The following is a 1,853-nucleotide window of genomic DNA, read 5'->3' as shown; positions in this document are numbered from 1 at the left end:
CTGAACCCTCCCATACGTGCTCGTACTCCTCCTTCGCTGTCCCATCTCCCCACCTCTTTCCCGCCTGGGCGGGGCGGTGGGCGGGCGCGCGGTGCGGCGCGGCGTGTGCGTGTGTGCGTCTGCAACGAAGGACCGCTTGCAGAGGACCATTGGGTTTGTACTATTAACAACGAAGGCGCTCTCAAAAAAAATAAAAATACGCCTGATCCGGCAACCAGGGCGACGAGTACGAGGACCCACCGCAGCGCCGCTGAGCCACCACCGCACCACCTCTCTCTCATGAGCCTCGAGAGCAGGCGCGCAAAATCGGCCCGCGGTCGTCGCTTCCTCGCGCAGCGCGAGCCCAAGCTCGTCGAAAACCCGCGCACCGCGCTGCTCGCCCGCGGCCAAAAGTCGTCCGCTGTCGTCAATGAGTTGCTGACGGACCTCTTCTGCCTGAAGAAGCCGCACGCAAAGCACTTCCGCCGGCACAACGCCGTCCACCCGTGGGAGGACGCCACGCCGCTCGAGTTCCTCTGCCAGAAGAATGACGCGTCGCTCTTCGGATTCGGCACGCACTCGAAAAAGAGGCGCGGCCGTCCCAGCCCGGCGCTCGAGGGGAGAGGAGGGGAGGGGAGGGTAGAGAGAGGAGGGGAGGAGGAGGGAGAGGAGCTTCGTCCGGTCGGTGGCAGCGGCGCGGGCGGGAGAACGAGAGGTGGTGATGAGAGAGGCAGCCGGCGGCCTGCAGAGTGGAGCAGAGGAAGGGCGCGAGGAGTGGATCCGCCGCCCGGTCTCAGCCTCCGCTGGCGTCGGCGTCCCTGCCCGCCACCAGGCCGCACAACCTCGTCCTCGGCCGCTGCTTCGACCACCGCATCCTCGACATGTACGAGTTTGGCGTCGAGGCGCCGCGACACTTCCGAGAGACGCTTCCGGGACACTTCCGAGACACACCTCGTCGCCCGTCTGCGCCCACGGCATATTCTCCCCATATCTCGCCATATCCCCCCCTGCCTCCCGGTATCTCCCCAGATCTCGCCTGCCCCAGGCGAGCGCGGCGATGGCGGGCTTTGCGAGGGGCGCCGGCGGCGGCGCGTCTGGCGAGGCGAAGCCGCTGCTGCAGTTCAACGGAGACGGGTGGGAGAATGTGGTCGAGCTCAAGGAGATGCGCGCCTTCCTGCTCGACTGGTTCGGGGGCAAGCCAGCCGAGGCGATCGCCCCGCTGGCGCTCGAGCGTGTGATCGCCTTCTCCGCCTCGCCCGAGGGTTGGTGCGCTCCGCCACCTCCCCATGTCCGCCACTCCCCATGTCCGCCACCTCCCCATGTCCGCCACCTCCGCATGACCGTGGCTCTGGGCCCTACTGACACTGGGGGGGGGGGGGGGGGGGCCTGACCCCCTTGGGGGGAATCAGGGTTCCACCCCCCTGGGGGGAGGGGATCCCCCCCCCCCCGGGGGGGGGGAACCCCCCCCGGAACCCCGGCCAGGGAGCATATGCTTCCCCTACTTTTTGGGACCCGTAAAATATGCCTCCGTAAGTTTCCCCAAAACTTCCCGCCTTCCCAAAAGGGGGGGGGGGCTTCGTTTGGACCTTAAAATAAAGTCCCTCACCAAAGTTTCTTTTACTGGACTTTGTTTGAACCTCACCCTTACCCCAGGGGCCCCCCCCAAGGAAGGAGCGGGGGCTTCCGCCCTTTTGTGGGGTTTCGGGAGTTTTTCCTCAAATTTCAAAAAAACCCCCAAGCGAAGGCCCCCCACGTGGGGCTTCCCAAAATGGGCCCCCGGGTCCAATTTGTCGTGGGGGGCGTGGAAGGGCCCCCCCCAAAACTTTTGGGCGAGGGGATTCGGCAACCGGGGGCAAACAACGCGGCGCCAAAAA

The 1,853-nt window shown here is 66.0% G+C and overlaps 1 protein-coding gene across 1 annotated transcript; it reads left to right on the top strand.

Annotated features, from left to right (window-relative positions):
* Window positions 1–279: 279 nt before the first annotated feature.
* Window positions 280–1,497, top strand: EMIHUDRAFT_254382 (hypothetical protein; the record flags this gene model as incomplete). Its single annotated transcript, XM_005779297.1, has 4 exons — window positions 280–577; window positions 730–875; window positions 1,025–1,213; window positions 1,462–1,497. The coding sequence occupies 4 exons, from the start codon at window positions 280–282 to the stop codon at window positions 1,495–1,497; spliced, it is 669 nt and encodes a 222-aa protein (XP_005779354.1).
* Window positions 1,498–1,853: the final 356 nt, after the last annotated feature.

The sequence above is a fragment of the Emiliania huxleyi genome (genome assembly GCF_000372725.1).
Source record: "Emiliania huxleyi CCMP1516 unplaced genomic scaffold EMIHUscaffold_2327, whole genome shotgun sequence".
Classification (NCBI taxonomy): domain Eukaryota; phylum Haptophyta; order Isochrysidales; family Noelaerhabdaceae; genus Emiliania; species Emiliania huxleyi.
Note: the sequence above shows the minus strand (reverse complement) of the source record. Positions and strands in the feature narration are given on the sequence as shown.